Source organism: Bos mutus, chromosome 18, assembly GCF_027580195.1.
Source record: "Bos mutus isolate GX-2022 chromosome 18, NWIPB_WYAK_1.1, whole genome shotgun sequence".
Classification (NCBI taxonomy): Eukaryota; Metazoa; Chordata; class Mammalia; order Artiodactyla; family Bovidae; genus Bos; species Bos mutus.
This window is the reverse complement of record NC_091634.1, coordinates 1198061-1210388: the sequence shown is the minus strand read 5'-3', so window position 1 is coordinate 1210388 and position 12328 is coordinate 1198061. Positions and strand designations below refer to the sequence as shown.

At 46.9% G+C, this 12328-nt stretch overlaps 1 protein-coding gene across 1 annotated transcript; it reads right to left on the bottom strand.

The window, feature by feature from the left end:
* Window positions 1–1859: 1859 nt before the first annotated feature.
* Window positions 1860–12026, bottom strand: LOC102286179 (zinc finger protein 548-like). The gene is made up of 4 exons (XM_070387041.1): window positions 11781–12026; window positions 9962–10003; window positions 7096–7222; window positions 1860–5473 (listed from the first exon to the last, which is right to left on the bottom strand). The coding sequence occupies exons 2-4, from the start codon at window positions 9995–9997 to the stop codon at window positions 3891–3893; spliced, it is 1746 nt and encodes a 581-aa protein (XP_070243142.1). The 5' UTR covers window positions 9998–10003; window positions 11781–12026; the 3' UTR covers window positions 1860–3890.
* Between the last annotated feature and the right edge of the window lie 302 nt (window positions 12027–12328).

The following is a 12328-nucleotide window of genomic DNA, read 5'->3' as shown; positions in this document are numbered from 1 at the left end:
TTGAGCAAGCTCTGGAAGATGTTGAAGGACAGGGAAGCCTGGCATGCTGCAGTCCATGGGGTTACAGAGTTGGACACGACTGATTGACTGAACAAACAACAACTAGGCTGTCGCTCACACACACAGGGCATCCATCCACAGTGCGGGTCTAATAAGTGGTGTCCTCAGTTCAGTTCAGTTCAGTAGCTCAGTCGTGTCTGACTCTTTGCGACCCCATGAATTGCAGCACGCCAGGCCTCCCTGTCCATCACCAACTCCCGGAGTTCACTCAAACTCATGTCCATAGAGTCAGTGATGCCATCCAGCCATCTCATTCTCTGTCGTCCCCTTCTCCTCCTGCCCCCCAATCCCTCCCAGCATCAGAGTCTTTTCCAATGAGTCAACTCTTCACATGCGGCGGGCAAAGAACTGGAGTTTCAGCTTCAGCATCATTCCTTCCAAAGAACACCCAGGGCTGATCTCCTTTAGAATGGACTGGTTGGATCTCCTAGCAGTCCAAGGGACTTTCAAGAGTCTTCTCCAACACCACAGTTGAAAAGCATCAATTCTTCGGCGCTCAGCCTTCTTCACAGTCCAACTCTCACATCCATACATGACCACTGGAAAAACCATAGCCTTGACTAGACAGACCTTTGTTGGCAAAGTAATGTCTCTGCTTTTGAATATGCTATCTAGGTTGGTCATAACTTTCCTTCCAAGGAATAAGCGTCTTTTAATTTCATGGCTGCAATCACCATCTGCAGATTTTGGAGCCCCCCACAATAAAGTCTGACACTGTTTCCACTGTTTCCCCATCTGTTTGCCATGAAGTGATGGGACCAGATGCCATGATCTTAGTTTTCTGAATGTTGAGCTTTAAGCCAGCCTTTTCACTCTCCTCTTTCACCTTCATCAAGAGGCTTTTTAGTTCCTCTTCACTTTCTGCCATAAAGGTGGTATCATCTGCATATCTGAGGTTATTGATATTTCTCCCGGCAATTTTGATTCTAGATCGTGCTTCTTCCAACCCAGCGTTTCTCATGATGTAGTCTGCATATAAGTTAAACAAGCAGGGTGACAATATACAGCCTTGACGTACTCCTTTTCCTATTTGGAACCAGTCTGTTGTTCCATGTCTAGTTCTAACTGTTGCTTCCTGACCTGCATACAGATTTCTCAAGAGGCAGGTCAGGTGGTCTACTGCTCTGCAAACACACGTAGCCTAAGCATTAGATCCAATTTATAACTTTCACTGTGGCAGGTCAGGGTAAAGCAAGTAAAGATTAAAGACAGGGCCATGATGAGCAAGACAGGAAGGTGGACTTCTGTGCTAGTCTACTGGTTAAGAACTCACCTGCCAACGCAGGGAATACGGACTTGATCCCTGGTCTGGGTATATTCCACACGTCACAGGGCAACTAAGCCCGTACTCCACAACTACTGAGCCCGCTGGCCTAAAGCTCATGCTCCACAGTCAGAAGTCCCTGCATGAGAAGCCCACGTACTGCAATGAGAGTAGCCCCCCCACTCCCCCACCACCATCCCGCATTAGAGAAAACTAGCACACACAGCAAGGAAAACCCAGCATAGCCAAATAAAATTAATAAATTAAAAAATATATATATTTCTTTTTTCTGTCTCTACACAAATGCATGTGTATGAGTATGCACACACACACACTGATGGGTTGTTTTGCTGGAGATCCCAATATATCATGAAACTTAACACTTAAAATAGTGAGATAATAAAGTTTATGTTGTGTATTTCACTGCAAAAATTCCCTAAGAACTTCTTTGACACAAAGATGTAGGATAAGGACACTAGAAAAGTCAAGAAGAAAATCTAGAAAAATGTCAGTGGAAGCTGTGTATGATGCAAAAGGTTCAAAATTTTTTATTCATAAAAAATTCATACAAAACTGAATTTCAGTTTAGTTTCAACTTCAGTTCCCACTATAAATAACATTTTCTCAGTGAGAGTGAGAACAACAACAAAACCACCCACATTTGCTTACAAACAATGCACCTCTAATACATAAGAGAGCCTTGCTTATTTTTATTTGATATCATTCCTTTGCACACATATAATAAAAAATATATTTATGAACTTAGTGAAAATTCATATAAGAATACCTGCAGGATTTCTTTTATATAAAATTCTAGAAAATGTAAACTACAATGTCTACCTGGAGATGGCAACTTGGGTAGGGTTGGTGCAAATGGAAACTCTGTAAGTAATGGACATGTTCATTATCACAACTTTGGTGATAGTCCCACTGTGTACACCTATGTGAAAATACAGTTTACAGTTTTAATAAATGAAATTGAGTATGCCAATACCTCAGGAAAGCTATTAATATATGTTCCATACAAAATCAGGATCTCTTGTTTCTCTAAATGTCATCATATCAGACAAACTTGTATCGACAATCAGCACCCTTCCTCATGTTTTAGGCAGGTCAATTCTGATTCCTTCTCAAGACAGAAGAAAATGCTGACAAATGCTTCAACGTGGGGACATTATTCTAAGCTAAATAAACCAGCTGCAAAGAGATGAAAAAAATGTATGATTACACTTATGCAAAGTATCCAGAATAATCAAATTTATCATAGACAAGAATGTAAAACAGAGGTAGACAGGTACGGTAGGGAGGGAGAAGAGAGAGATGTTGTTTAAGGGGTACAGAGTTTCATTTTTTCAAGATGAAAAAGAATTCTGGAAACTAGCTATTAATTTTTTTTTCTAGCTATTAATTTTTAAACACACTACACCGAACATTAAAAGGTAGAGGGTAAATTTTGTTACATATGAAAGTGAAAGTTGCTCAGTTGTGTCTGACTCTTCGCAGCCTCATGGACTATACAGTCCATGGAATTCTCCAGGCCGGAATGGGTAGCTTATCTCTTCTCCAGCAGATCCTTCTGACCCAGGAATCGAACCGGGGTCTCCTGCATTGCAGGTGGATTCTTTACCAACTGAGCTATCAGGGAAGCCCTAAAGTCGCTCAGTCATGACCAACTCTTTTGCGACCCCATGGACTATATAGTCCATAGAATTCTCCAGGCCAGAACACTGGAGTGAGTAGCTTTTCCCTTCTCCACTGGATTTTCTCAACCCAGGGACTGAACCCAGGTCTCCTGCATTGCAGACAGATTCTTTACCAGCTGATCCACCAGGGAAGCCCAAGAATACTGGAGTGGGTAGCCTATTCCTTCCCTAGCATAGCTTTCTAACCCAGGAATCAAATCGGGGTCTCCTGTATTACAGGTGGATTCTTTACCAGCTGAGCTACCAGGGAAGCCCAGCATTGTTAGATATATTTTACACCATCAAAAAAAGACATTCTCAGGGATAGATTAGAGCAACTTGCTAATCTTTCCCCATTTGCAATACTCCCTCTGGTGTGAACTTTTTGGTGCTGAATGAGGTCGCAGTTTCGGCAGAACATGTGCCCACAACTGCTGCACTAAGGCCTTTCCCCACTGTGAAATCACTGACGTGTAATCGGGTCGCAGCTTAAGCTAAGAACTTACATTCACTGAAAAGGTTTGCCTCTGGTATGAACTCTTGATGTCTAAAGTGGGGAGCTGTACCAAAACAACTTCCATGTTTGCTGTACTCAGAAGTGAACATAGCCCAGCATAACTCATAGGGGCTTCTCCAGCACCTATGAGTTAGGAGTCTGGAGTAGTACCTCATTTACTATAGATTCTGTACTTATACGGTATTTTGTTTTTTAACTGAAGTATAGTTGATTTATAGTGTTTCAGGCATATATCAAAATGATTCAGTTTATATATAAAATTCTTTCCCAGATCCTTTTCCATTATAACTTATTACATGATATTGAATATAGTTTCCTGTGCTATACAGCAGGCCCCTTCATAAGGTCTCTACCACTGAACTCTGCTTCATGAGGTTGGAGTTGTATCTAAAGAGTTCCCCACATTCACAGCACTCATAGTGTCTTCAGTGTGAATCTTCTGGTGATGAACAAGGTGGGACTTCCTAATGAAGGCTTTGTGACATCTGCTGCACTCGTAAGGTCTTTCTCCAGTATGGATTTTCTGATGCTCAACAAGTATATGCTTGTGGCTAAAGGCTTTCCCACATTCTCTGCACTCATAAGGCCTCTCTCCAGTGTGATTTCTCCAATGTTTAATGAGGTTGGAGTTGTACCGAAAGAATTTCCCACACTCACTGCACTCATAAGGCCTTTCTCCACTGTGGACTCTCTTATGTCTAATGAGTCTGCAGTGGTACCTAAAGGCCTTCCCACATTCACTGCACTCATAAGGCCTTTCTCCGGTGTGATTTTGCCAATGTTTAATAAGTTTGGATTTGTACTTAAAGTATTCCCCACACAAGCTGCACTCATAAGGCCTTTCTACAGTATGAACTCTCTGATGTCTAATGAGGGTGGATGTGTACCTAAAAAATTTTCCACATTCACTGCACTCATAAGGCCTTTCTCCAGTATGAACTCTCTGGTGTTTAATGAGTGTGGAATTGTACCTAAAGAATTTCCCACATTCATTACACTTATAAGGCTTTTCTGCAGTATGAACTCTCTGGTGTCTAATGAATGTGGAGCTGTATCTGAAAAACTTCCCACATTCAATGCACTTATAAGGAGTTTCTCCAGTGTGAACTCTCCCATGTCTTATCAGTCTATAGTTATACCTAAAGAATTTTCCACATTCTCTGCACTCAAAAGGCCTTTCTCCATTGTGCTTTCTCTGATGTTTCATGAAGTTGGCATTGTACTTGAAGAATTCCCCACATTTGCTGCACTCATAAGGCCTTAATCCAGTGTGAACTCGCTGATGACTAACGAGCGTGGAGTTGTACCTAAAACATTTCCCACATTCACCACACCGAAAAGGCCTTTCTCCAGTGTGGATTCTCTGGTGCTGAACAAGGTGAAATTTTCTAATGAAGGCCATCCCGCATATGCTGCACTCATGAGGCCTTACTCCAGTGTGGATTTTTTGGTGCTCAACAAGTATCTGTTTTCGGCTGAAGGCTTTCTCACACTGAGTGCACCTGTAACCACTTTGTTCATGACCAAAGGCCTCCTGGCACTCAGTGTCCCCATGTGGCTGCCCCACACCACGAGGGGCCAGTTGCTGCAGAAGGCCTGTGCTGCCCAGGAAGGGCTTCCCATCTCTGCTGCAGGTCAAGGTCCTCTCTCCTGTGTGAACACTGCTGTTGGACACAAATGAAGGCTGCCCCTCAGCCCTTCGGCAAAGTTTGTCTCTAATCTCCTTCTGGTGCTGGAAAAGGTCTGCTCCACAAATATACAGTCCTTCATCAGGGTACATTCTGTCATGCTCAGGCAGGGGTAAAAGGTCTCTGGAGAGTGGGTCACACATGTCACTGGACTGGGCCTTCCTGGAGGATGGATCTGGCTTTGCAGTCCTGACCTCTGACGTCTCTATAGAAACACCTTGCTCAGAAGAGGCCTCCTCACCCTGGGCTCCATGACAACAACCTGTAACCAGATAGATGCTGGTAAAGTGCATGTTGACTTTGATGGAAAGGACAGCCCCATCAAAAATATGTGTGTCACACACACCCAAGATCAGAGCCAGAGAGAAGAAGATCTGCTGTGCAGAGATGGACCTGGGGAGCTCCCACAGTCCTGTCAACAGGTAAAGACTGAAGGAAGAGTTACTCTTTCAGTCCATTCGGGATGCTATGATAAAATTATAAGCTGACTGGCTTGTAATGAACAGAAGTTTATTTCTCACATTTCTAGAGGATGGAACCCAGAGCCCATATGCATTTTTCTAGGTCACAGACTTCTCATTGCGTCCTCACACATGGTGGAAGGAGCCTGGAAGCTCTGTGCAGTCTCCTCCTTTTTTCTCTTTTAATCTTTTGGGCTGAGCTGCATATCATGTGGGAGCTTAGTTCCTTCACCAGGAATCTAACTCAGGCACTCTGCATAGGAAATGCGAAGTCTTAACCATCGGACCACCAGGGAAGTCTCAGTGGGGTCCCCTTTCAAAAGGGCATTAACCTCATTCTTAAAGGCTCTGCCCTCATGACCTAATCACCCCAAAGACCCCATCTCCTCATACTGTCACCTTGGGCATGAAGTTTCCAACATATGGAATGTGTGGAGACACAAACATTCAGACCAGAGCAGGCCTCCAAATCAGTCCTCTGCAAAGGGCCTCCACCACACCCATGGCTGTGGGTGACAGGTGAGCCCTGTGACAAAGATGGTGCCCAGACCTTGAAACATCAGATACAAAGGAGATGCTAAAGTTCTAGACTATTTAAGGATCTATACATGCAGACCTCAGGATATCTTGTATATAAAGCAGTGATATGGAACATGTGGCAAGTGAGGGTCACAAAGGTGTGGCTGGAGGCTGACAGAAGAAATAAAAATTGAGAAGAAAAGGAAGAAATGAGGTACGGCCAGCGGTCATAGCATCAATCCATGGTGAACACAGAACAAGCCCCCAGTTCTGACATGGCACCATTTCCCAGGACTGCACACTGAGCTCGGGTAATTCTGAGTGTCTTCTGCCACAGATGCAGTAAGACCACACTATCAGGCACCCAGGGTCCTCCCTCCTGCACCAGGTGAGCACCGATGTGGCATTAGGAAGACGCCAGTCCTACAGGAAAGACAGAAAGAGGAGGGGCCAGCACATGTCCAGAAATTCAACACAGGGCATCGGACATGCTAAAATTCTAACAGCTTCATACGAGAGACTGCAGAAGCAATAATGGTCCCAGAATTCGTATCTTGGTTGGTGCCTGAAAGAAATGTCAGCAAGAGGAGGGGAAAGCCTGGGGCAACAAGAGTCCAAGCATCTAGTCTGATCACCTACCAGGGACAAGCCAGGTCAGAGCGGGTCTCAGATAAAATTTAGATTTCTGACTCTGAGCCCTGTAGTGCAAGTTCTCAGCATGGGAGAGACAGGGCTCTGCGGGAGAACAGTGACACCGCACACATGGTCCAGCCCCAGCACCAACAGCACATGTACTAGGAAACCAGGAAAGGAAGCTCTCAATGTGGGGAGCACAGAGCTGCCCCTGGGAAAAGGGGTAGAACAGAGTGCAGCCCAGAACACTGGGTGAGTGTGCAGAGCTTACCCAGGGAGGTCACGAGTGCCAAGTTCTCCGTCATCACAGCATGGTACAAGTGTCTCTGAGTTTCATCAAGGAGGCCCCACTCCTCCTGGGAGAAATATACAGCCACGTCCTCGAAGACCACACAGTCCTGCCAAAATCAAAAGTGTCTGGTTCATGAACAGCTTCCTGTTTTAACTTAGTTTTGTGGATTCTGTATTTATCTATTTGCCATCCATTAATTACAGGGCTAAACTTAAGGCCAAATTTGTTCACATCTCCCTTGCTTCCAGAGTTCATACTCTGAACCAACTCCTGAACTAACTCTCACTCACCAGATCAGTATTTCCCCTGCCCTAAATCAGTCCAGAGCCAGGTACCAGACAACTAGAGACAGCTCCTGTACTCCAGGTACACAGAATTATCCAAACTATTCATCCCTAAGCCTTCTGTCCAACCCTCCCCACATTTCTCCTGAAAATCCAAAAAAGGCTCTGACCACTGGTTTCCTCAAGCTGGTGCTTGCACCTGCTAACCAAGTATGGTGATTCCCCACATGACCCTGGGTTACACAGTGTGCCTCCTTTCGGGAAATGTAAGCAATGAAACTTGCTTGAAATGTCATTGGCCTCTCTGTGTCACCACTCATCACCACTCACTCACTTCTACAAGTTAATATCCTCTGGGTACAACCACTGATGCACATCCCTCTCCAGGACCTTCACCCTCCCCCTACGCATCTGTCCCCACTCAGCCTCCTCCCACATGTCCCACCCTCAAGATACGTCCTAAGGGCATCAGTGCCTGCTCTCTCCTCATGACCATGGATCCCTGTGTCCAGTACACAGCAGAAAACAAACCACCAGGTAGGCTGTGGACTGCCATGCATGGCCCTACCCCTCTCCTGCTGGACAATTTCCCTGGGATCCATCTCCCAGATGCTGACCCTCAAACAAACTCAGATTTGTCTTTGTCTTTATAAGCCCAGTGCCAAGGTTCAGGGCCAACTGTTTACTTTCCTCCTCACTGCATCTCACTTGTAGGACTGCACCTTCCTGACAACTCTAACCCCTCCATGGTGACAGCACCACACCCACCCCACCACAGACACCACAGGCACTTCCTTCACCTCCTACAGGGCGCTCTGCACATGGAGTCCAGGCAGTGAATGGCAAATGCATCCAACATTTAACGCAGCCAGTCCTGCCCCTGAACACCAAAGTCCTCTAAGGCCAGGGCCCACCCCAAGCCCTGGAGGCACACCCCAGAAGCTCTCCCCAGAGGGCCCTGTTTTTTGCTTCCTCTCTAGCCATCCCACCTACATGAGACCTCATGTCCCCTTAGCTCTTTCCCTCTTCTGCACTGCAAGGACTGTCCCACAAGCAGTCAACACCTTTCTCTCTCTTCACGTGAAGCCCAGGCACACAGACCTCTCCAGTCACATTCCCACTGCACCCTAGGTCTAGAGACTCTCTCAGCTAATTCCTTTTCCATCCTCAACATCCATCTCCTGTCTGCACTGGCCTGAAGACTTTCTCACACCTACACCCTGCTGTCACACAGACACTTTGCTTCCTCATCTGTCTTGGTGATGCCCATCACCACCAACCAGGTATCCAACCCAGAGACCTACTACTCAGGCCCTTCATCCTCACTCCTTGTCCTCTAATGGCATCCCCAACACCAACTAGAAATGATACCGCCTAAATATTACCTGCAGCTTAGTCCAACCCAAGGATCCGATGCCATGGCTGTCTCCACCTTGGATCCTTCCTGTGAAACCCAGACTCTGTGTAAAAGTGATTCCCTGGGGTCTCTCCCCCAGATGCTGACCCTCAGACAAACTCAGATTTGTCCTTGTCTTTATAAGCTCAGTGCCAGGGCTCAGGGCCAACTGTTCACGCTCCTCCTCACTGCATCTCACTTGTGGGATTGCACCTTCCTGACAACTCTGGGATACCTCCCCTTGGGAATCTCTGGAACATCTGTGACATGGACAAAAACTAACTCTTCTTATTCCATTTGGAAATTCTCCCTACAACTAGAGCTGCTTCCTCATTTTAGCTGATGAGGTATCCATCCTTCCTAATGAAGCCAGAAACCTGGGGTCTTTCCTGATTCTTCCTATCAGCCTACCTCCTTGAGTACCTCATTCTCCATTACATAAAATATGGACAACACATCATTGTAAACCACCTAAATATATAATATTTAAAATACATGATAAATATAAAATTTAAAATATAAAATATGATAAAATATATTCAATTTAAAATATAAACAACATTAAAAAAAAAAAAAAAGGGCAGTTCTATCCCTACCTTCACAGCCACCACTCAGGTGTAGCCCCCACAAACAAGCACATGGATGATTGCAGAAATTCCCCTCATATCTCCCAGCCTTCATGCATACCTAGTCTGTCTTCTACTCTGCAGTCAGAGGGAGCCTATTAAAATCTGAGACATGGCACCTTCCTGGTCTGCTTCAAACCTTCCCTACCTGCCGTCAACCTGAGGGTTAGAGAACCAGGACCTCAGGCTATCAGTCAAGGCCTGATACCTGTGCACCCCTGTCCCAGCACCCCATTCTCACAGATATGACAGAACCAACAGTTCCCTGCATATTCCACCTCAGTATCATGAGCAACTGTCTGGACATTTTAAATCCTGTGGCCAGGGCTCCCTGCTACACCTTCCCCCATCAGCTGTCAGCAATGAAACTGCTGACAAATATATAACACAGGACTAAATATAGGATCCTGGGCATGGTGAGAGCACATGGTCTACAGATGCAAGACAGAAAATAGGGATAGAAGTCTTGCGACACTGCCATTCCTCAAGGGCATATATATCAGGATGATAAAACTATCAGATTGATAATTACGACTCACCTGTACAGGACTCATGAGCATCTCTACCACTGCCATGGGGCCCTGGGGGAAGAAAGACTTCATGAGACGTGGACAACAGTACTAGAATCCTACAGCAGAGTTGGACCTCCACCTCTCCCTGGCCCTGGTGTAACAGGACCTCTGCCTGTCAGTCTAGGCTCAGGCTTCCCTGATAGCTCAGTTGGTACAGAATCCGCCTATAACACAGAAGACCCTAGTTTGATTCCTGTGTTGGGAAGATCCCCTGGAGAAGGGAAAGGGTACCCACTCCAGTATCCTGGCCTGGAGAATTCCACAGACTGTATAGTCCATGGGGTCGCGAAGAGTCGGACACGACTGAGCATGTCAGCAAACAGTACTGCCTCTTACCAGGTGTCCCTGGAGAAGGACTGAGCCTCCCTGAACTTCAGGCAAAAGAAAATACTGAAGATAAGAATTATTCCAACCTCAGAAGACTCATATTGGTATCTAATGTTAGGAGGACATACCATGTATCAGCTATGACTGTCCATAAGATAGTTTTATATGTATTTTCAGGCAATTGAAGTGGTATAGTTTTGAAATTTGGGGTCTTCACATTTTTTTAGGATCTCAGAAGATGTCATACATAAAACTTTACCTTGTAAGCAAATATATAGAGGTAAAGCAATGACAAGCCAATTACAAAGTGTTCACAAAGATTTAACTGAGTGAACAGGTTCATTTCTAATTGCCTGTGTGTGTATTTAGAGGAATATTGATTAACTCTTGGTTAATTTTCATACATTCTTAAGTTAATGAGTCATTGGGAGGGGCTGAGCAGGCAGGTCAGCTACTAGTCCATTCAGCAAGCAGGTCTACTCAGTAAATAATCCTCAAAAGGGAGCTTGCTGGGAGCCCTTGACTGAAGCAGAGTCTCATCCCTCCTGCCCTGAGGGGTGAGGTGGGTCTAGGACCCACTGGCCCCACCAGCCTGGTTGATCTTTCCCTCCTTCCCTCGGGGAGGCAGTGAGGGTCGGCAGAGCCTGCCAGTGGAGAATCCACTCCAGCACCCACAGCAGGCCCCACAGACGTGAAGCTCTTTACCCTGAAGACACAGGCCAGAATCCCTCCTCAGACAGGTATGCTCTTTCCTGGAAGTAGCATGAGGGACGCCGGCACCCAGCATTCACGTCCTGCCCTCCTACTCTGAGCCCTCCCCTCCCTCACCACAGGGCCCATTTCAGGCAACAAGCTTATGACCCCCTCCTCAATCTGATTCCCACGCCATGCTGGGCCAGTCCACATCCTCCTGGCCACACAAGGAGCATCAGAAAGTCCTGTAGACTCTACTGAAGAAACCTACCCAGAGTCTTATCCCATCTCCAATGTCCCGCTACCTCCCTGGCCCAGCCTCTCCCAAAATTCTCCTGGGGTCTATAGCACCTCCCACTCTTCCTGCCTCCATTCGCATTCTTTTCTCCCAACTTCTAACTCTGGACACGGTTCTCCCAGTCCCGCCTCCTTCACAACAACCTTCCATGGCTCGCACCTGCTCAGGCTGCCATTTCAGGCGAGGCACTCCGTTCCCTTCTGTCCCAGAAAAAAGTGACCCCAAGTTTCCCCAAGGCTGCCGACTAGGGGAGGACCTGCAAGCCCTGCACCGTCGCCCAAGAGGGAACTCTCTCCCTCAGCCCAGTCCACTAGCTGAAGGGCGACCCCTCACAAGGGCGACCCCTCACAAGGCCGCCCTCAGTTCTGGACTCTGGGGCTGACCGGCAGGGACCTGAACGGGCACCCTTCCGTCCGGATCTGGGACTCGGAGTCGGGCCAGGTGGGGGCCCGGAGACACAGCACCCACCTGCGCCGACCTCGGTCACTGGCCGGTGGGAAGAGCTGGGCCAGGAGATGCGGCGAGTGGGGCAGGAAGGAGGACACCGCCGACAACTACGGGCTCAAAGGGCCTCAGAGCCGATTCTGAATAGCGGAGACAACTTGTCTCCTCCCGCTTTTCCGCTAGGTCACCTCACCGCTCAGCGGGCTAAGGTAAGGCCGTAGCTGGTGAACAGCCGAAGAGCCTCCAAGAGACAACGAGAGAAAACGCCGGAAGTCCCGCCCCAACGCAGTGCGCAAGCACATACGCCCGCCTCTCCTAAGCTTTCACTGGCTCAGTCACAGCCGCCTCGCACCGTACAGACTTCTGGGTGATGTAGTTTCCGCTGCCACCACACTTGCCTCTGGTCAAAGCAGAACTCACTTCCCTTTTTTCCACAAGCTGAGGGAAACCAAGTTCTCAGGCTCCAAGGATGGGGCGGGGTTTCGCTTGCTTTTACAAGGGATGTACTCTGATTTCTATAGAGCAGTCTAGGAAATTCACAGAAAGTTTCAGTTCAGTTCACTCGCTCGTCG